We start from the raw sequence: 22,507 nt of genomic DNA on the forward strand, positions 1-22,507 counted from the left end.
AACTTCCCTGGCACAACTTCAGGCTGTTTCTTCTCATTCTGTCACATGTAATTTGGAAGAAGTGTTCCAACACCTCACTACAACCTCCTTTCAGGTAGTTATGGAGCAACTGAGACCTCTGACTCATGCCAACAGCAGACCTCACAGACCAGCGGTACTCACAGCCTGGTCTGACTTTGGCCTCCTCTCCTCTCACAATCGTCCCCAGCAGCTGGCATGGAGTCCTTGCAGAACTCACACATGTAGGACAGAGTGAGATTATGCAGACAGGTAGTTAAAAAAAGGGAGTTAGGACAGACTGTGTCAATCAGGCGCAGGGCTCAGCCAGACAAGCGTTCTTACCAGCCACAGTTTACACGAAACTGACCCCTTTTCTGTCTATTCCTCTTTTCTTTCTCACCTGAACATTGCTTCATCAACTTGCACAGGTCCACCAATTCCCCTGCAGCCCTCAAGACCTCAAGGTTTGGAGATATCAGGTCTGTGTCTTAGTATACTTTGTCCTTTCCCCTCTTCCTCAGTATTCCATTTGACAAGCTCCTTGATCAGATAATCTTATGGGAATAAACATTCCTACACTTCACATACCTTTACCAGTTAGTGCGACTGACCAGCTTCATCTCATCAGTGATGACTGATCTCATCACTGCCTCCCTCATAATTTCTTGGACAGTTTTGTGTCTGTGTTCTCGTTTATGGCCTCCTCCTTTTCTTAATATCCCCTTTTGTGCTGAGAAAGTCCTTGACCACACAACTTAAAGGAGCAGACATTCTCCTTCCATATTATCTTTCCAATTAGCACATAACTGAAAAATGTTATCAAAACTGTGTTACAAAGGAATATAGTTCAGAATATAGCAGAAAAATGAAAAAAAAACTTCTTTATTTTACAGTTATACAAATAAGAAACAATCCCCATAGCTGTACTTGAAATAATATTAACAGTGTCAACCATGAAAATCCTTACAGAATACATATCAATACTTTAAAGCACAAAAAACTGTATTACATACGCTCAGTAGCAATAGTACTGTGCAAGAATGAAGCTCTCTGTAAACGCTCTTCCTTTATTTTATTTACAACAATTGTGCTTTTCGCTACACAAAGTAACAGTGCTCTTAAAAATAAATAATGTGCAATTTCAGGGTTATATCCTGAAATATGCTAATCTGGATCCCCATCTACATCCTGGACATGTCTTACCCAGGAAAGTCACTGTAAAGAGTGCTCAGCACTTTGCTAGATTAAACACAAAAAAAAGGTTACTGAACCCACACTTGTTTTTCTTCAAATTGTAGTCAATTAGAGAAAAAGTGATGATCTCAAGCACATGTTGTTTATATTATTTAAGAAAAAAATGGTAGAGTCTTTATTACACATTAGATTGTGTTAACCAGACAAGGTTTGAAAGGTTCAGTAGATCTTATGTCTGGAGAGCAGATCAGAGCTCTGGGAGACAGAACTGCCACAAAGCTGAAAACTTAACAATCAAATATAAGCATCTATTATTTTATGTAATATGAAAGACTCTCTCAGCAGAAACATTAACATGTACATTAATAAACAATTCACAATAAATTGATCAGAATTAAATGATGTTGTTCAATATAAAGCTGCCATAAGAACTGGAAAAATATACACTGCTGTCTTGATAGTAGCTCCCAGTTCTTATTTGTAAGATGAGTTTTGGAAATTCAGCTGGCAATTGATATGACTGATACGAGGATCAATTTGAGGAAGACTGAACTGATGGGCACTCCTCAGATGGGCACTCCTCACCAGGGCAGATATCATTACGACATTAAGGATCCTTCTTCTTTTTATCCTATCTAGCTTGGTATTACTTGTTGAGACTATTAGATGATAAAAGTGGTAATTGTAATAAATCCTGCTTATCTGATCTGTGCTGCAGGCAACATGGGAGGTGTGAACATATTTAAACAACAGAAACTATCCAAGGCAGCTATGAAGGTTTAAGATGTTGCCCACTGAAGAGCCACAAGGTGACATTTATTCCACTGCAAAGTACCTATACAGCAGCTAAGCCTTTGGTGCTATGCTCCAGGTCACCTTTAGGGAAAAAGAGTCACATGGTGGAAGTATTCTGGTTTTTCATTCATGACTTGGGGTGCCTCAACAGAAATACCCAAATTGCCCAGGGCAATACAAAGCCAGGAGGTATACAGGAAAGGGTGAAAAAGATCACCTGTCAGTTAATATTTCAGTCTACTTGAATTTGCTTCCCGTTGATGGCCTGACACTAGAGAGAAGAAAAGACATTCCCAGAAGAAAAGATAAAAGCTAAACAGATGCTCCTTTGAGCTACTGTGAGACTGGCATTTGTGAATTCTTTATCTCAATAGAAATTCTGTCGATGTATATGAAATAAGTTCTGAAAGATAACAGCAGCAAAACCCTAACAGAAAGAACAGGAACATTCTTACCTTTCATCAAGGAAATAACCTTGTCCTAAGCTCTTAAGTATACACAGTGTACAAATAACACACTCTGGCTTACCAAAATCCAACTAAACACATTCAAATCTGTATTGCTGTTCAGATTCTCATGATGCCTTGGTTTCAGTGGTGATCATGTTAGGGTCACAGCCTACATCTTAGCATATAGCCAAAGTAAACTGTCCTGGGTGAGAAAGATTGGTGAATTAGGAAAGATGCTACTGTGTTTTAGATACAGCAAAATAACTTTCTGTTTCCCAAAAACTTTTTGAAAAACTGTCTGCAAGGCAGTAATTTAGCTACTACATTTACATAATCAGAGAACTTTAGTCATGAATACGAAATACAGGTGAACTTGAGCGGAAAACTGGGTAATAAATGGCACTTTTAGCTAGTCAATGCTTGAGAGTGTTGTGCTACATATGAAATTGCTCAAGTTAGTTCAAAATTCAACAGGTATAGGGAAGATCATATTTGGAGATGAGGGCCTAAGAACATAAAAGAAACATAGAAGAAGAACATAGAGCTAAGAACATAAAAGAAAACATCCATACATTTTACCTGCATGTTTTCTCCTTAGCCTAGCCTGACATGAAAATAGTGGAATCATGGTGTTCTTCATTTGCCAGCTCCATTAGGACTAAAACATATCATATGCAGACAGGTTTTTTATGTTAGTATATGCTGCATTGACACTTTACCCTCTCTCACCTTCCTGTAATTTCTTATTCTCTTTTTTGAAATAAGAGAGTGGTTTCATGGATAAACAGGAATGATGCTCAGAAAAATCACTGTGAGATAATGCAGCTCTGTTATTTCAATTACACATCAGAACATCAAGTTGATACAAACAAGTAGTACCTTCAACACTGTTAGAAATCTAAGTTTTAAAAGAACAGTTTGATCTACATTTCTTTTATTTTCCATTTAATTGGCTAGGTCTCCTATATTTGTTTTCTTTATACATGTTCTGATGTCACCTGAGTTCCTTTAGACTTTGTATTTTCCTTTAAAATCAGGAACAAAAATTGTGTATGTATATATGTATTTGAATGTATGAAATAATTTCTTTACTCCTGCAGATTTTTTTGAAAAATGAAATTCTATATGCAAAGCCAGAAAAGAAGCTTTGCTTTGAGATGCTTAATGAAAAAAATTAAACAACAAAAAGAATATGCTCCCTTCAGCAGCAAAGAAACATCATAATAAATCTACACTCTTTCTTCAAGGAAAAGAAATAATGTGCATAAAAGTAATCTTTGGTACCAAAAATAAGGGCACCTTCTCATATGTTTTCATATCTGAACACAACAGAAAAACTACTCTTTAAAAATGGATCAAAATGACCTCTGACTGGCTCCATGTAGTGGGCACTGACAGTGGTAGCCAGAAAACAATTGGGATATTACAGGTTGTGTGACAGCAAGATGCATCACAATAACGATAAAATATTTGATTTTTGATTGACATTTCCCTCCACCCTCCCACCTTATGATTTTTTTTCCTAAGACAATTCCATAAGATACATACTTACATTCTCAAAATCCTTTAAGGGCTCAAATACTTAAAAGCAACAAAACCCAACCAACAGCAGTAAGGAAAACAGCAACAAAAGCTGAGATTATAATACAAGATCATAAGCAGTCCCATGACTGAAGGCATTTACCGATTTGTTTGATCTTACGGACTTCACTCTACTCAACTCCATCATGATCTTTTTGCTAATGCCTCATTTAATTGCTTAAGAAATATTCCATTCACTGGGGATTTCTTCTGAGGGCTGCCTGACCACAGAAGCAAGTCAGCAGTAAACAGGTTGTATTTTGCTTCTTTAGTTCATGATCAACGTGTCACTGCAATCTGTAAACACTACTGAGCATACACTCAATCTTTGTTCTTAGTGAAAGTGGCACTTACTTGAACCCTTGCAGTCAAGATAGCTTAGTTATATAGCACTTTACAGGTATAATAGCTGGTTATGTACTTCTGGTAAAATTCCTTTTTCTGATGGCTTAGTGGGTATTGAAATGTATCTTCACTGGGATCTGATTGCCATTCCACAACATCTTTATGACAAGGTGTGCATACTGTACTTCTTGTTGTACTTTACATGAGCCTTATTACTGTATGCATTTCCCTGTCGTTAATTTAAGTGCTCCTCTGTTATGTAATACATACAACGTCTTAAACTCTAATGGCATCCTATGAGGACTGGCATTAGAAAAGTACCGGTACTTCAGATCATCATAATAATGGTACTTGACTGGTTTCCCATGTAAATCCTTTGGGAATGGCCAAAATCCATACAGGTGAATTTCATCACAAAATCTGGTGGCAAGCGTATACATGAGAAGACCAGTGCTGGGTCGTTTAATGTGGACCTTGTTTGTCAGCCAATAGCTGCAAAGAAAGAAAAAGTACATTAAGAAACTCTCATACAACTTCATGTGAATAAATCCTGTAAACTTATTTTACCTGTAATGCATTTATTTTACACTATAATAGAAGCAAAAGTTTCATTCTTCTCTCTAAACTGAAATTATAGATGACAACACCGGTTTGGCACACCTTCATTCCACCTAGAAGAAGAGAAGTGAAACTTGACACCAAGCTGAAGAAAACCTGGCCAACTAAGGTTCTTAATTCAAGCTTTAACCCTAACAAGAAATCACAATGCCTGCAAATGCCAGAAAACTGTAGCTAAAATCCTCAACCAGATCAGGGAACAGACTCTTTCTATAAATTTTGACCTCTTGCTATAAACTTTGACCTCTTGCAGCATCCAATTCACCTTATCAAGTCAGTCCTACATGGAATATCTGATTGTGATTACTTACAGGTTGCTTGCTAAATAGAAAGTAAATGGAAATAATACATGTAACACTTTAAGAATGTGATTTTCAGAAGTAAACAGAAGCGAAGCTTCAATTACTTTGTGATTAAGTACTCAAAGCTTCCTGGCTGCTAACAGCAGTCTCCAGAAAAGCAAAAGCTGATGCTAATAATTTTGAAAAGGTTTTGTTTTGTACTCAACAGTGCACAGATCTGATTGAAGCTATAGGACAGTTTTCCTAAACAGGTAACAACATGTCTGGTTTGTCTCTTCAAAACATTGAATGGCACGAAATGGCAGTCAAATGGATCTGTGGGAAGTTACTTCCCTCACATTGTAACCTGTTATGCAGAAAATGTATGCACCCTAGATAAAATAAGTGTATCATGTTTCATGTCAGCCTGAAATTTCATGTCAGTCTGAAATGAAGGAAAGGCTAGTTCAGTGCTTAGCTATTTTAGGCAAGTTCATGTATTTAGTCTTTCCTTCATGACAAAAAGATATGCTCAGCCAACTCAAGCAGTTCTAACTATACCCTTCTGCACCTGCTCCTTTCATCTGATATTATCGCATTTTACCTCAGCTCCTTGTCCCAAATTGAAGCCATCTTTGCCTCCAAAAGCTTTCTATCTGCCTCAGACATATTATATAGTTTGTCATGGCACAAACCTTTGACCTCTTTCATTCAGTCCAATATGGTTCTCCTTTCTACAATCCTTTATTTCTACTGAGCAGGCACACTTCAAAGAGATCTCACATGATTTTAAAATTTAAACAGTAATCATCTACATGTTTCACAAAAGTGAAAATAGTCAAAGATATCTTTTAGTATTTGTTAAGACTGGAGATAAGTATTGTCAATAAATGGTTTGTAGCAGGAATATTTTAATACTTTCTGGTTCTTTAGGCTTAAAGAAAATGTTTTTTCCTTCCTTTTTAATGCTGTTATCTTACAAAAAGCTAGTTCTTACATGTAGTCCCACACCGTGAATAGAAGACTTGCATGTTTTAACATTCTTTATATAAAAATGTAATTTTTGGCAAAGTCTATTATCTCTACTAAGATAATAATAAAAACTAGGGTAAAGGAGAAAGACTTATGTGTTAAATAATTTGATTTCAAATTGAGACATAGGTATAAAAATTAAACATCTCAGTAATGACTTTTACAAGAACCATGGGGTTATTCAGGCTGGAAGGGACATTAGCAGATCTCTAGTCCAATCTCTTTCTCAAAGTAAGGTCCCTCAGCCACTGCTGACAGGGCCTGTGCTCCAGCTTAACCACCTCTGCAGCTCCCAGCAAAATTTACTGCAGCTGGCAATATCTTTCCTGTATTAAGGGGGCGTAAAGTAGGTCACAGCCTCTGGATGTGGTCTAACAAGTGCTGGGTAGAGGAGGCAATCACTTTCCTCACTTGACCAGCTACCCTCCTGTCAATACAGCCCCAGATGTTTTTGGCTCTTTGCTGCCAAAGAGCGCTGATGACTTGAGCTCTTGCTTCCTACCAGATCACAGAATCACAGAATGTCAGTGTTGGAAGGGACCTCTGGAAATCATACAGTACAACTCCCTGCCAGACCAGAGCCACCTGGAGTAGGTCACGCAGGAATGTGTCCATGTGGGTTTTGAATGTCTCCAGAGAGGGAGACTCCACAAGCCCCCCTGGGCAGCCTGTTCCAGTGCTCTGCCACCCTCAACGTAAAAGTTCCAACTCACGTGGAGGTGAAACTTATTATGTTTTAGTTTATGCCCATTTCTCCTTGTCCTGTGGTTGGGCACCACTGAAAAGAGTCTGGCATTATCCTCCTGGCACCTGCCTTTGAGGTATTGATATGCATTAAATACATCCCCTCTCAGTCATGGCCTCTCCTGCAATCTCTGCTCAGAGAGATGCTCCAGATACCAGATCATCCTTGTGGTCTCCACTGGACTCTCTTCAGTAGCTCCTTGTCTTTCTTGTACCAAGGACACAGTTCTCCAGATGTGGCCTCACCAGAGTCGAGCAGAGTGAGGATCACCTCCTTTGATCTGCTGGTCACGCTCCTCCCGAGGTACCCCAGGACATTCTTGTCCCTCCTGGCCACAAGGGCAGACTGCCAGCTCAAGGTCAACTTGTCATCCACCAATACTCCAAGGTCCTTCTCAGCTGAACAACTCTTTAGTAGATCAGCCCCAACCTGCACTGACACTTGGGGTTCTTCCTCCCCAGGTGCAGTACCTTATAGTGGCCCTCGCTGAACGCCATTAGGTTTCTCTTTGCCCAATTCTCCAGCCTATCAAGGTCCCGCTGATGTCCAGGTTCCTTCCAACAGAGCTCATCCTTGCCACTCAGTCAGCCCCTAGCCTGTGCTGCTGCTAGTGTTAACTCATTCCCAGGCGCAGACCTCTGTATTTGTTCTTACTGGATTTCCTAAGGCTCCCATTAGGCTATGCATCCAGCCCAATTGTTCAGCTAGACTTTGACCCACTTAGTAATCCAGTCATTCACAGTACAGCATCATAACCTGGATAAAAGAATACTGGGGGAGACAGTGCCAAAAACCTTGCTTCCAGTCAGGTATATGACATGAAGTGTTCTCCCCTTGTACACAATGTACAGGATGTTTACAAAATGTTCTGTTATTTTACGATTTTAAAAGGGACTTACCTTTGCCAGATAAATCACATTCTGTTCTTATTCACACTGACAACAAACAATAAATTCTAATTCCTAGTGTTAGAAACAAAAATATTTTAACATTTTCTTGTGGAAGATTGTTTTCCTACAACTTAAAGCAAGCTAAAACCCATGACTTTGTGGTAAAATATTATTTTCTTACTACCTGGGAGAAAAACTGGTTTGAAACCTATAATCAATCACTGAGGGTAAGAATGAAAATTCAAAGTAAACCTGACAGATTTGAGAAAAAAGAAATCCACAACAATTTAACAAACAGGAAATTTAAGTTATACAGAGAATTGCCTGCAAATGCTGGCAAAATATCTTAAAGTGGTACTTCTTCAGACATGGTTGTGGAGGTTAGAACTGGTCTTAAAACTGCATAAGAGTTAACAGGGCAAACCACAGATACTTATATTTTAACGTGTTCGACGTATTTGCATGCCAATTTTTGCCATCCCAGAAGCAATAAGAAGGCTTTCTACTCCAAGTAAAGAAGCAGAAAATGGAAAACTTCTATGAGGAACCTCCAGTCACACATGCGCTGTACCTCCACTGGAATCAATGGGATTACACTGGAAAGTAAAAATTTAAGAGTTTGTTTCTGTTGAGGTCAACAAACTCTCATTCGAGCTCTGGAATTCTAAATATACATTTGAGAATATTTCTTTTCTTTGTAACATTTTACTTTCTTTCAGTCCTCACAAACATTCATCTTTTCTTAACCCCAGCTGACCTGAAACTTCTTAACTCAACCTTGCATGAAGGAAATTTGAAATAAAGTGAAATAAATAAAAACCATGGTGTGAACAGAATGTGATATAAAACATTCCTTCTTTGTTCAGAAGTAACCTTCCGGCAAAATGATTGCCCTCAGTTACTGGCTACAACACTTCAATAATTGTAACTAATTTTTGCCACTGGGCTCAGTTACAATGCAGTACAAGTTACAAATTACTGTACATTGGTGTTAAGCCTTGTAAGTGAGCAGTAAATTGATATGATTTGTAATGGTCTGGAAAAATGAAAGGAACCATGAAAGAAAGGAATATGAGAGGAAAAAATCTTCCAACACCTGAAAACTGAAGTAATTAAAACGTAAAAGTCTGCCCTGAGATAAATCGATTTTTTACACCCTTAATCACTGTTAAAAGATTGCTTTGACACTGACATTTGTCTTCAGTGTTTACAGAACCTCAATATTTTGGCCTTTAAAAATATTGAATCTCTTTCTGCCAAATCAAAATATCTCCTACGGTTTAACCCACAGACAAAACCACCACACTTTCACCCACACCTAGCAAGATATTTTTACATTTATAAGAATGAAATGTACTACTATCAGCATGTTTGCAGAAGAACTGTTAATTGCATAGCATGTTGCTGGCAGATAATGACTTCTTGCAGCTACTGACAAAAATTAAATTCAAATAAACACATAAAAAACATAGACATCTGTTTTAAAGATAATGTTAAAATGATCTTCTGACAGGACTCTATTACAATGACTAATACATGCAACACCTCGTGCTGATTGTCATTACATTAAATGGATACTGGGGAATTCTAACGACAACTCTTACTACTGTGGAATAGATGGCTTCTGACTATTTTAAAACATGAGACATGCTTTCCAAGGTCACTTGGAGTATTGTGTACGGTACTGGTGTCCTCAACATAAAAAGGACATGGAACTGTTGGAACAAGTCCAGAGGAGGGCCACGAGGACGATCAGGGGACTGGAGCACCTCCTGTATGAAGACAGGCTGAGAAAGTTGGGGCTGTGGAGACCTCATAGCAGCCTTCCAGTATCTGAAGGGGGCCTATAAGGATGCTGGGGAGGGACTCTTCATTATGGACTGTAGTGACAGGACAAGGGGTAACAGTTTAAAACTTAAACAGGGGAAGTTCAGGTTAGATATAAGGAAGAAGTTCTTTATTGTGAGGGTGGTGAGGCACTGGAATGGGTTGCCCAAGGAAGTTGTGAATGCTCCATCCCTGGTGGTGTTCAAGGCCAGGTTGGACAGAGCCTTGGGTGACATGATTTAGTGTGAGGTGTCCCTGCCCACAGCAGGGGGGTGGGAACTAGATGATCTTAAGGTTCTTTCCAATCCTAATTATTCTATGATTCTATTCAGAATTATATGTGTCATGTGAGACAAGGAAAACTTGATATGATCAGCTACCTTCAAACGTCAGACAAGCCAGCATATTTAACCTCTTTATTTGCCATACCTACAAATTTGACAGGATTTCTAGGTATAAATGAACTAAGAATTTGGTTGTGACATATTTCAAAAGATTTTAAACTCCTTTCTCTGGACAAGACTGAAACTGAGGAAACATACATGTTATAACCTGAATAGCTCTGAAGGTTATATATACCAAGCTCTGTTCATTGAGGGGCATGCTGATCTCCAAGCAAACTCAATCATACACACTTGCCTGTCACTGAAATTCTGTTCCTTTCAGAGCCGTTACATGGAGGGAATATTTCATGAAGAGTCTTCTGAGAAATCTTACATGATATTTAAAAGGTTAAAATGCTAGTATAAATAAGAAGGTAGAAGCAAAACACTGTGAGAAAAAAGACAAAACATTCCAGTGTTACTCGACTGTCTCTGTCAGTGGAAGAAGCCAGATGATGTATGTTGTCTTGAAAAAAATACTTCCTCAAAAAATATTGTAAAACAGGACAACAAAGAGAAAAGTGACATAGGTTGTCACAACAATAAAATAACTTCTTTGTTGGAGGAGATAAACATAACTTCTTTGTTGTATGAGAGGAGATAAAACTGAGTAGCTTGACACAGAGACAACTAAGAAGGGACGTGGCAAAGAGCTCCAAAATCATCTAGTGTGTAAAGGTGGCAAACAGGGATCCAATTACTACTTTAACAAGCACTGCAACATAAAAACTATGGACCTGGTGGAGGCATTCAATAATAGATCTGAAATAAACAGATGGAAGTTCTTTTTTATACAATATGCCATTGAACAGTGGCATTCACTGCAACAGAGTATTTTGGATGACCAAAATGGCCAACTGACTAAAAAGACACATATTGTTACAATTCACAAACACAGTGGTGCAGATGAAGCTCCTTCTCAAGGAGAAGCTGCTTCATCTTCAAGCTGCTGACCATGAAAGCACTCATCACAGAGTAAACACTTGACATTTCCTCTCTTTCTAATAAGCCTCTGTGCTGGCACCTGGCACTGCTAAGACCACAGGCTATAGGCAGATCCACTCAAACTGACATTTTTATGTTCTTGGACCAGCATCTGCTTTCTCTAGAAGGTGTTAGCTCAAAGAACTTCCTTACGCTGAGAAAGAATAAAGACTTTGCTTGTCTTTTCATGTCTTCAGTGGGATTAATCACATAAATCATACAAAGAGTCCTTCAACTCCCTATGAATTTATGTGAACGTATGAATAAAAAAGCATAATTTTCCTTTTCTGACTGAGATATGCCTTGGACAGGAAGCTGAACAAGGACTCTAGATTGTGAAAGAATTAAGTGTTAACAGTAACACTGGGAGTGCGACACCCAGCACAGAAACACTGCTCAATGTTTGCATGCACAGTAGCTTTCCATGTACAATATTTTGAAATAGCATACACAAGAGCCATTTCATTAAAAGGAATAATGTACATTATCAGGAGCGGAAATACTCCCCAAACTTGTAATCTGCTTAATTCACTACTTTAACATTCACTCCTTTAACTTAACTTTTTAAATTCTACTTTAATTCACTATTTTAACTTAATTCACTAATGTTAAATAAAGCAGATTTCAAGGACAACCTGAGCGAAAGAGTGGTCTGCCTGGCAATCTTCCTTAGAAAAAAAAAGAAAATACCAAGATATCAATAGTGAACACAGTCATGTTACATACCTTGCATTGCCACAGATAAATAAGAGCATGGCCAGTAGACTGCCATTCAGTGTCACCACCACTGCAGAGAATTTTAACACAGTCTATACCAGCTATGGAAAAATAAGAACATATTAAAGCTCACTTTTACCTGTCTTAAAATAAAACAGTTAGCTTCCCTGGTGTAGGAAACTATTCTGCTTTGCATCACTGCTCTAGCATGATCTGCACCTAGAGATGCTTTAATCAGCTTCTGGATAATCACCTCAATAGGAAAAGGATCTGCTAAGGATAAAGAAGTTTCAAAATACAGCATAACACTGCCCTTCTTTTGCCAGTGATTTAAGAAACACTCGCTAAAATGAACACCAGTTAAGCCCATGAAATCCTTCCTCATACTTAAAAAGATTTTGGTGTAACAACTGCAATCTTCTGCAGACATAAGCCACATGCACTATATAATATTTGAAAGGATGGGGCAGTAAGGCCTATATATGAAAGAGAAAACCTTGAGGACTAATTAACAGGATACGGGAACATGCCTCAACTTCTGCAATATCTCCAGGCGAATGGAATACTTTTATTTGAACCCATATTAGCTCTTTCAGTTTTCATCTTAAAAACAAATAAATAAGCTAATAAATAAGTATTATTGACTTAGATTTATAAGGAAATCATAGGATGAATAAACCTCTTTAACCATTTGATAAAAGCATTCATGCAAAGGAAAAGAGCCATATTTCAAACCTTGACAAACAAATGACAATATTTTTGCATGTTAACCCACCATTAGTTTCAAAATATAAAATGCCCATGCTTCAGAGTCCTTGATTCTTCCTTCATAAACAAGGACTTTCAAAATTCCCCCCTTTTTTGGTTTTCAAGTAGAAGCATTCCAGCAGGACGGGCAGATGACATCTCCTTCCCCAGAAAAGCTCCCAGTACGAGATAGAGCATGACTGCAGAAAACATGGGCCTCAACCTGGTCAGATGGTGGAAGAGGCAAGTTTGAGCCTTAGGAAGTGCTGTATACCCAAGCTGCAGTAGAAAAGAAGAATGAGAGCCATTGTGTCCCATCTGCTTGAGTAACTTCTGGAAGAAAACAGCACCATATCTCCGTGAAAGCCGAGTTTTAAGAGGCACAAAACCACTTCTGAGCACATCTACAAGACCAAGCTCTTCTTACAGGGCTGTGAGAAGATCAAGCTATTCACACCTCTGCAAAGTTTAGCAATGAGGTACCTGGCACCCTGCTCACTGCTGTCATGACCAAGGCACTCCAGAACATGAACAAAAGTTAAACCATATGACCAAAATTTTAAATTTATAAACCACCAAGCTGTTTCCGTAAACACTTATGCCAGTATGCAAAACTGCTTTCACATAGTAAATCTCAGCTGATTCTAGATCACCACTTGTGAAACTCTGGTAAATGCTGGAGAACTGGGTTGGATCACTAGAGAAGCTTGCAGAATGGAAGTTTTTATAACACAACACTATTATTAACAGACTGGGCTTGATCTACTCCACACTGATTACTGGTTGAAGGATCATCATGACCACATTTCCTCTATTCACTTCACAATAACCATCTTCTCATAGCTTACTGGGTAAGCTGGAATGCATAGACATACTCTAATGTTGACATATTATTTTTAAGACCAACTTAGAAAGTTCTGGTGTGCATTTGGTCCATTCAAAATTTCCTTAATTGCTTCCAGAAGGCAAAGTCACTTTCATGGTTGAGTTTTGGTATAAGCTTTTTTTCCTGCTTATCACTGGTCTTTCAGATCATTTATTCAGTCTCATCTATGACTAGCCACACAATATTTTTTCAGCTGTAAGGAAAGATGAATCTTCTCTTTATTTTCATGCTTTTCTCACCATGCAGATCACATTCATGACAACTTTTAAAATAAGTTTGCTGAGCAAACCTTTTGCTGACATCTGTGGGACACCTTTGTCTTCGCATTCTTACACAGAAACACCTGAACGGGCCTTTTCACAGCTTCTTTTCACTTCCTCCTTTCTCCAAGTGTTCAAGCTTCTGGGACATAACTTCGATCACTTCTCTTTTCACAGTGACTTTTAAGCCACAGAAATGATTCACCTGTATCCACTATACAAGGCTGCACTCATTACTTCTGCAACATGCTGTGATCTCTGTCCAGCGGTCAGTATTCCCTACTGCTCCAAAATAGCGGAGTTTGCCCAGACTGTTGTTTTCCTCCAGCTCTCAAAACATGCCGGAAAACACTCATCTGCTGCTTGGGTAGTTAGAGCTATTCTTTGTGATACATCACATTACAGAAGAGAAAGTAGAGGCTACTTACTTAGGTAGCTCCTGAAAATTGCAAAGAATACACATAAAAATATTTTTCAAAGTAATTTCAGCTCTTCAGAAAACATTTATGCCATAAAGAGCACTGAATCTTTTGACAGTAAAAGTGGTTAGTCTTCTATTGCACAGCAATGCAGACACTTAGCCTTGCTTCAGAATCATGGAAGTCATCAGCTGACACTCATTCTAGCACTGCTGAAAAGCGTTGCTCCCTCATGAACATAACCATTTTTAAGAGCAAAAAATACTTTCATTATAGAAGAAGCTAGTTGTAAATAATTTATTTAGAGATCACAGATGCACTGGATGTGCACATAGGTGCATAGCAAAGTTGCAGCAAAACAGACCTAGAGTACATTTTACAGACTACGAAAACTAATAGATTTCTGGAGAGAAGGTTTTCATTTCTGGCAAATCAGCTCTTTCCTGAGGTTTCCTGAAAGGAGATACATCTCTCAGAGTGGTGTTCCATATCTACCTTATTTCTGTGACATACTTAGACAATACACAATCTTGCAATACAGATAAGGGGGCAAAATACAAAATTCAATGAATTGCAGACCGTTTGGGTTGGGAAGGACATTTAAAGATCACCTAGTCTTATCCCACCTGCTATGGGCAGTGACACCTTCCACTAGACCAGGTTGCTCAAATACCTATCAAACCTGGCCTTGAACACTTCCAAGGATGGGGAATGCAGAACTTCCCTGGGCAACCTGTGCCAGTGCCTCACCACACTCATCATAAAGCATTGCTCTGTTCAATTTAAACCTATCTTCTTTCAGTTCAAAACCACAGTCCCTTGGTACTTTCACTAGGGACCCTGGAAAAAATTCTCTCTCTGCCTTTCTTATAAGTCCCTTTCAAATACTGAAATGAACAATAAGGTCTCCTTGCAGCCCTCTCTAGGCAGCCCTCTCCTGCTACTCTCTAGGCTGAATAATTATACTTCTCTCTGACCTTCTTCATAGGAGAGGTGTTCCAGTCTTCTGACCATTTTTGTGTCACTCCTCTGGACTCATTCCAGCAAGTCTATGTCCTTCTTGTACTGGGGGCCCCAGAGCTGGATGCACTACTCCAGGTAGGGTCTCATAAGAGTGGAGTAGAGGGGCAGAATTACCTCCCTCGACCTGCTAGCTACATTTGTTTTTATGCATAAGTCTGCCTTTCTGGGCTGCAAGTGTGTATTGCCAGCTCATGTACAAAGATATGAAGATATGTTAATGTTTCTTTGGGTTTTATTCACATAATCAAACACGAATCTTTCCTCATATCACCTTTTCATTAATGCCATGCCTTCCTGTTACACAAGTATCTCCCCATTTCCTACAACACAATTGGTAAGAAATACCTGGTTGGAACCTCATAAACTATGTTTGTGTATAATCTAGAAGACAGTTCAGCTCTATCCTTTCTGTGCTATTCAGGTTTTGTGTGAAAGTCCAAGCTTTCACTATCTGGCCACCTTTTATGACGAAGCAGGAAGGCACAAAGTACCAAGCAAAGCTTTTCTGAGCAAGACATTTTGTTGACTGGAAGGATGCTTCTACCATATAGTCTTACAGACCTACCCAATAGATAGTGATAACATCAACAGTCCTCTGGCACTCATGACTGAAGAGAGCAATATATTCAGAAAATTTGAGAATGCTAATGCTCATGATCATTGATTCATATGTGAATATGCTAAGCACAGTGAGGGAAAGGCACTGAGCTGCTTTGCTTATGGAGTTGTGCTGATGTGCTTCAATCTAAAGCATATCTCTGCTTTTCCAGATGAACACACTTCTTCAGACCAGTGACTTATAAGTACTGAGCTGGGCAGTTTTCCTTCATGATTAGACATACATTAGGGAATATGTAAACATCTCTAAACTCATTGTAATGGGTTAAGCAAATCAGACTTCTATACAAACCTTTAGATACTGAAGACTAGACCACCATTATGTCTTCAGTCCCAAATCAACAGTTCAACACACACAAATAATACTTACAAAAGTTAAGCATACTGACAGTGCAAACAAAAAACTTTGGCAGGAAAAGGACTGCTGGATTTCCATTCCGGAAAGCCCACAGGGACCAATCCTAACAAAACAGTTATAAAAATAAGCAATAGAAAGCAACTGCACTTTATGTAAATGGGGCTAGAAATTTAAGTATGTTTTAGAGAGAGTCAATTGTTTTTTTTTCCTCTCATATATATTCAAAATACTGCTTATTTCCTTCTCTAAAAAGATTATTTGCATTAGTTGGAATTAAACAGAAGTTATTAAGCAAAGAGATGAATGGCAGGAGCGTAAAAATCACATTTAGATTGGAGATGGCACAAGAATATTTTATTGGGTTTAGAGAAGGAACTACCTTTGCCTTCACAACTCATTTTGTATTCAGTAAAATACGACCACCTACCAAACTTTTCACACACAGAAACATATATATATATATATATATATATATATATGTAAAGGTGGGGGCAAATAAGGCAAAACAGAAATTAGAAGTACAGCAAAGTGACAGACAAAAGAAAGCACGTAGTGTATAGAAAAAAAAACAAAAACCAACAAAAAAAACCAACCAGGATTTGGCATTCATAGAAAACCAGTATTTTACTTCACTAAGATTTTCAAGTTATTAGGATGCTTATAGCCTAAGCTTGTGTTTTGACTTACATCATGTTCAGTCTGGGTTTGAAAAAGAACTTCTTCCTCCGCTGAAGGAAAAGCTTTGCCTCAAATGGTAACCACTGTTGGAAAATCCTTCCTCTCCACTCATCCTCTCTGGCTCTCTCCCCGTTCAGAGGAGGCACAAAAGGCAGCACCACTGCTCCCTGCTGCTGGCACACTTCATGGACCTAGGTGTTAATCCAGACCAACTATGATGGTGGGCTAGCTTCCTAGGAGAATGTTTGGTCTGGCATCAGCAGGGTTGATACCAGAGGTCAGCCTCAAGCTAAAGGGCAGAGACACAAGCCCCTATAGGATGTCTTGTATTGCTGGAGGTGAAACTGAGAAATGGAACGTAAGAGTGTGTCTGATTCCACGTGGCCCACAGGGGCAATTTTAACAGAAATTGAGCAGTGTGATAAATAAGCAGGTTACTTTCTACCAGTCCTATTCCTTTCCTGAAAGAGCCTTTATTTATATGTCTCAGAGTAGCTACTGAATTCTCAAAAAAGCTATTGAAGCAGTTTCTTTGTAGGAAAACTCGATAATGATTTGGGTCAGCACAGTTTCCATTGCCAAGAAATTAATTTGACCCATGTCCTGCACAGTAATGATGAATCCTCTAATAAATGCAAACCAATAATTTTACTATTACATAACTATTAAATATCTGTTACACGATGGCAATTACACAGATTATATTTCAGATATGAGAGAAATTAAGTAATTTTAGATTTCAGTTTCAACTGATGTAATACATACCCATGTCAGTGAAATAACATATAATACAACACAACCACATGTTCATGTTAATCTTGAACTTACATGATTCGTCAGACTCTGCCCTGGGGTTCTGACCTCTTCTGGGGATTGCTGAGGGCATGACAAAATGTTCATTAAAAATTACCACATGCAAAGCTATCTCCCATGTCAAACATGGGCAAATGGAGTGGAAAAAGAATTTGGTTTGGAACAAGAGAGGGACTGATTGCATAAGCCTCTTCAAGCACATCAGTGAATGCCTCTTTGCGACAGCCACGTCAAATTAAGACAGGCAAAAATCTTTCGTTTAAACAAAGACAACAATTCAGCTGAAGGGAAAAAGTAAGGAGAAAAGAACAATTTAGTCTTACTGACAAGTTACAATAAAAGCTATGTGCAGCAGATTGACTGGATGACATTGCTAAGTGCTCTGAAATATACAGGTAACTTTGGTTCAGATTTATAAAAAAAAAAAAGCATGTTTCAAAAACTTTCAGAACTCTTGAAGTTTTATGAAAGCATTCCTACAGCTTACAACCGATCAGCATTTTTCCTATAGCAACTGCAGCAGAATGTTACTGGAGTGGTGTAATGAAAGCTAGAAACATGCATTAATTCTAGCTTTCACCATTAGATCTAGTCTTTCATACTGAGTTATCTGCTTTTACACTTATACCAGGTAAACATATTTCTGTTTAAAAAATCCAGATGAATTTTCTAGCTAATGATTTTTCTCTCTTTTCAAAACAATGCAAATGCTATCATGTTCAGAAAAAAAAAAAAAGGGGAATAAGAATAAAATGCAGTGTGTCCACTACGCATATTAAGGAACAAGGAACACAATAGTGGAAGGACCTACTCAAATTGTTAAATTCTTCTTTTTCAATTCAGAAAACCCTGGAACAATTTGTTTGTTCCCCAGAACATCTATTGCACAGGTCTGTATTCTTCAAAGCCCTTTTTCTAACAACTTCTATTACCTATTAAATCTTCTCTAAAAAAGACAAAAAGCCACAACTATGGGACATTCTGCTCCCTGCTATGGAATATTATATTCTGTATCCCTGCAATAGGGGGAGATTTATAAACATGACCCCACAATGAAAACTATGCCCTGTATCACGAAGCATTTAATGAATGGCACTGATACCGAAACTGATTTGAAAAATGTAGCCTGTGAACTTGAGAATACATTCAGGGTGCTCTTTGCCCACTGGATTGATGAACAGGTTAAAACTCCTCTCAACTTGTGATTAACTCCCCTTGATTTCTAACGTCAATAATATCTAACATCGTCTCAGGTAGATAAAACATGTTCAATGCATGTTACTTGTTAGACTTACTTCAATTATACAGAAGAAAATCTGACCTCTTTTGATTTAATCAATACAATCTGAAGTCTCCCTTCTAGATATTATTATAGAAAATATCCATTACAGGCCCTTAAATTTGATCAATGCAATGAACCAGAGCAGATTAATGAGATATAAAAGCTATTGGTTTTGCCATAATAAATCTCAAAGCCACCACTGAATTAACCAACCAGAAGAGCCAGACTTCATACGGGTAATAGCAAATGACTTCAGTAAAATAAGAAGGCAGAAGTTATTTCTCAGGATTGAAATTACACAAAACCTTTAAGCAGTAACAAAGCATTCCCTGAAGCACATGCAAGTATTGAAGAATGTGACTGAACAGAAAAACACCTGCTGCATTACAACTTAATGTAGAGCTCAGAAATGAGAAATTGCCTTACAAAGTCCATTAAATATTAAAAGCACACTTAAACAATACACAGGAGTCCACACACTGAAATGCCAATGGAACAGCGCCTTTAAAGAAGGACTGTTGCTCCCTTTTCACATCCTCTTGAGCTCTAGCTCCACTGCAAACAATGCCAAACAAAATGTCAATTAGCAGCAATGAGATGTGACTGGAGTTCTGCCAAGCTCACCAACCGGTTTCACAAGGACATGCAATACACCATGAAAAAACTGTTTCCAGTCACTGCTATACTTGGTCAGTAACAAATATACCATACCTGTGTGGGACGCCTAAGATCCCACTACTGATTTTACAAGCTGTAACTTCCCAAAAGAAATTGCTCTGGGTTCCCTCCAGAAAGACTTCCTATCTTTAATTTGCTTTTCTCCAGGATTTGCTGATACAACAGCCTTCTGCATCATTTTCTCTTTCCTACTATAGATTTCAGAACTGAGTATTAGGATCACAGAATCACAGACTGTTTTGGGTTGGAAAGGATCTTAAAGGATCATCCACTTCCAACCACCTGCCAAGGGAAGGGACACCTCACAGTAGACCAGGCTGCTCTAAGCCCTGCCCAATCCGGCCTTGAGCACTTCCAGGGATGGGGCAACCACAGTTTCTCTGGGCAACTTGTGCCAGCCCCTCACAGGGAAGAACTTCTTCCTTATACCTAACCTAAATCTCCTGTTTAAGTTTAAACCTGTTACCTCTTGTCCTATTGCCATAGTCCCTGATGAAGAGTCCCTCTCTGGCATTCTCGTAGGCCACCTTCAGATGCTGGAAGGCTGCTATAAGGTCTGTTTCTAGAGAAATCTGACAGAAGACTTTGTGATGATTAGCTAGCATTTGCCAAAAAATTTAGATATGAGTCCATTCCATTGCATAAGTGCTTTTATTTTCTTTCCACGGATTTCATGCACCTTTCATGCAATTGATGCATGAGGCACACAGCAGAAGTGTCTATTATAATTACTGCTGTTATAAATCCATTTTTTTTTTAAAGTAATTATGATAATCCTGAACCAAATCATGTAACCAGTTCACTAAACTGTAAAATTACAATTAAAATAAAAAAAAAAATCAAAGTCTGTGTAAATATAGTTAACTCATTTAAAAGAAAATTCTTGTTACTTTCTTCATTAAAGCCTTTAAATAAAACCCGAATGTCTTACTGTTACTCAATATTATGCTAAAAGTCACAGTGTATTGCCAGTGGATTTACTAAATTACCATCAGCCATATAATTAACAGTAATTTGAAGTGAGATCCTCGGTCTGAATCCAAGCTACTCAACTTCAAGTCATCAATGTTATAGAAATGAAGCGTGTTTACACATTGGCACATTTCCCAGATATTTCATGCCTCGAACTTGCTTTGCTTGTTACAAACAAGTTTATAGAAATTGAAAAAATTGAAAACAAAACCAGAAAGAGAAGCTTCCTCTTACTTCTCACCTCTGCTCAACTGATCATTATGCCAACATCAGAGAGTTGAGATTTCCAGAGCCAATGGTTCCTCTACCCATATTCTCTCAAACATGTCCTCTCTTCCCAGAATTCATTGTTCACCAGCTAACTGACTCCATAGCCAGCTTCTGTCATCTCTGAGGACCTGCTCCTACTATGAAATGTTCCTGGGGACTCAAGAGAAACCCACAAACTGCAACAAATCAATTCCCCTATGAAAACCCATGACAAACCCCTTGCAGACAGCAGAAATCCCAATCGCCAAACAGGTCAAGCCCTGAGTTTTGTTTCCAGTGCTGGCATACAGTAATCATAGAATCATAGACTCACAGAATAGTTAGGGTTGGAAAGGACCTTAAGATCATCTAGTTCCAACCCCCCTGCCATGGGGGCAGGGACACCTCACACTAAACCATGTCACTCAAGGCTCTGTCCAACCTCACCTTGAACACTGCCAGGGGATAACCTGCAGCCAGCTGTGCTACCTCAGCACACAGTCTCCCCAGTATGGCTCAAAGCTGTGCTTGCGAGGTTTCATGCAGCTATTCAACTTCCCAGCTGGTGCAGCTATGTGTACCTCACTTTAGAGAGAACATGCTGCAGCACTGAGGGGGGGGGGGGGGGGGGTTGTCTGTCTTTATCAGCCCTCAGAGTTTTGCTCTGGGGTTTTAAAATGACTGCTAGCTCTGCAAAGTGAGATAAAAAGAAACTTTGAGACTGCTTTCTGAAAGCTTGCAGTCACTTAAGAGCTATGTTCTGTAGTCTACCTCCTTCTATACTCTATCCCTTACAGACTAAAGGTGAGAAAGGCCTCATCTGGAAAGTTCCTGCCAAACGTGAATCCATCAAAGCCTGCAAAACCTACAGGTGGGTTTTACACTGTAGGAGCAGTCTGGAATAAACAGGATACTGCCCTTCTGTAAATTAAATTTAATGCAAAACTGAACATTCTTATATAAGCATAACATGTGCCACCTGTTGGTTTCAGTATGACTCGAGAGACACTACTTCCTCTCTGCCAACACCTCTGAGTGTGCCCACCATTATACTGAAATTGAAAAAACTAAAAAAAAATTAAAAAAAAAAAAAATCCCCTCATGAGCCTCCCAAATATTCTGAAACCAGCAGTTACATTTGTTCTCAATAGTATCTTATCTCAGATCCTTTTACAGGTCTTCTTTGCTTTCAAGTAGGAAGAGAAAATGATTACTCATTCTGCTGGGAAATTCCCCTATATCTCACTGATGCTAGCTAACACAGTGCAACTAAATTTGAAATGAAAAGGCAAGTTCTAGCAATAACTTTCTCTAAGTCAATTTTTTTTTACCACTTCACTAAATAGATGCTTCAAAAAATGCAAATGATGACCCTTTTCCCCACTAAATACAGAATGAAAAATGTAAATATGCGGTCTCCACAGTGTTCATGAGGTATAAACTATGTTTCAATACAGAAATATTAGTTAAAAAAAAAATAGAAATAAAAACAGTGGGGTTTTACATTTTAGAAATAGTGGTTATTTTCTTAATTCTTTCTGTTGTCCATTAATTTACTTGTTGACGACCTGAAGGGCAAATTTCAAAAAAGGACTTCAATACAGTAACCTTTTCATATTAAACTTGTAATATAATCCACATACAATGTTGATCTGCCATTCATGTACAGACATGTCCTTATGT

The 22,507-nt window shown here is 38.5% G+C and overlaps 1 protein-coding gene across 2 annotated transcripts in view; it reads right to left on the minus strand.

Annotated features, from left to right (window-relative positions):
- Positions 1-2,981: 2,981 nt before the first annotated feature.
- Positions 2,982-22,507, minus strand: part of ST8SIA4 (ST8 alpha-N-acetyl-neuraminide alpha-2,8-sialyltransferase 4) — a 51,640-nt gene continuing 32,114 nt past the window's right edge. For both annotated transcript variants that reach the window (XM_061479040.1, XM_061479041.1), the window contains exon 5: positions 2,982-4,856. In XM_061479040.1, the coding sequence (XP_061335024.1) occupies positions 4,577-4,856 (280 nt within the window). In that variant the 3' untranslated portion in view covers positions 2,982-4,576. The remainder of the gene's footprint in view (positions 4,857-22,507) is intronic.

Source organism: Pezoporus flaviventris, unplaced genomic scaffold, assembly GCF_033815535.1.
Source record: "Pezoporus flaviventris isolate CSIRO_AGI_PZ_B2104156 unplaced genomic scaffold, CSIRO_AGI_Pfla_v1 ptg000140l, whole genome shotgun sequence".
Taxonomy (NCBI): domain Eukaryota; kingdom Metazoa; phylum Chordata; class Aves; order Psittaciformes; family Psittacidae; genus Pezoporus; species Pezoporus flaviventris.